At 66.1% G+C, this 850-nt stretch overlaps 1 protein-coding gene across 1 annotated transcript; it reads left to right on the top strand.

Moving 5' to 3' along the window:
* Window positions 1-6: 6 nt before the first annotated feature.
* On the top strand, window positions 7-481 carry LOC107307356 (voltage-dependent P/Q-type calcium channel subunit alpha-1A; the record flags this gene model as incomplete). Its single annotated transcript, XM_015850854.2, has 3 exons — window positions 7-32; window positions 114-214; window positions 317-481. Coding segments are annotated over exons 1-3 (272 nt in total), but the record flags the coding sequence as incomplete, so codon positions are not given.
* Window positions 482-850: the final 369 nt, after the last annotated feature.

Raw genomic sequence — 850 nt, 5'->3', positions numbered from 1 at the left:
TCTTCTTCATCTACGCCATCATCGGCATGCAGGTGAGAGCCCCCCGCCCGCCCCACGGAGACCCCCATCTCCACCCCCTCCCCACCCTTAAGCCCCCTCCCCAATCCCTGCAGGTCTTTGGGAACATCGGCATCGAGGAGGAGGACGACGAGTCGGCCATCACCCAACACAACAACTTCCGCACCTTCTTCCAGGCCTTGATGCTGCTCTTCAGGTGGGAGCAGCGGGACGGGACCCCTCCCCACCTGCCCCCCAATGGGGGACCCTCACAGCTGGGGGTCCCCACGGTGGGTTTCTGACCCCCCCCCCCATTTAGAAGCGCCACGGGGGAGGCCTGGCATGAGATCATGCTGTCGTGTCTGAGCGGCAAACCCTGCGACGAGAACTCGGGCATTAAGGAGGATGAGTGCGGCAACGAGTTCGCATACTTCTACTTCGTCTCCTTCATCTTCCTCTGCTCCTTCCTGGTGAGCACGGGGGGGTCCCCAGCCCCACACAGCCCCATGGGGGGGTTCAAAACCCCACACACCCCCATCGAGGGGTCCCCAACCCCACACACCCCCATCACGGGGTCCCCAGCCCCACACAGCCCCATTGGGGGGGTCCCCAGCCCCATACAGCCCCATTGGGGGGGTCCCCAGCCCCACACACCCCCATTGGGGGGTCCCCAGCCCCATTGGGGGGTCCCCAGCCCCACACACCCCCATTGGGGGGGTTCAAAACCCCACACCCCCATCGGGGGGTCCCCAGCCCCATACAGCCCCATCAGGGGATCCCCAGCCCCACACATCCCCATTGGGGGGTCCCCAGCCCCACACAGCCCCATTGGGGGGGTCCCCAACCCCACACA

This window comes from Coturnix japonica, unplaced genomic scaffold (assembly GCF_001577835.2).
Source record: "Coturnix japonica isolate 7356 unplaced genomic scaffold, Coturnix japonica 2.1 chrUnrandom561, whole genome shotgun sequence".
NCBI classification, from domain to species: domain Eukaryota; kingdom Metazoa; phylum Chordata; class Aves; order Galliformes; family Phasianidae; genus Coturnix; species Coturnix japonica.
This window is presented reverse-complemented; position numbering and strand designations above follow the sequence as displayed.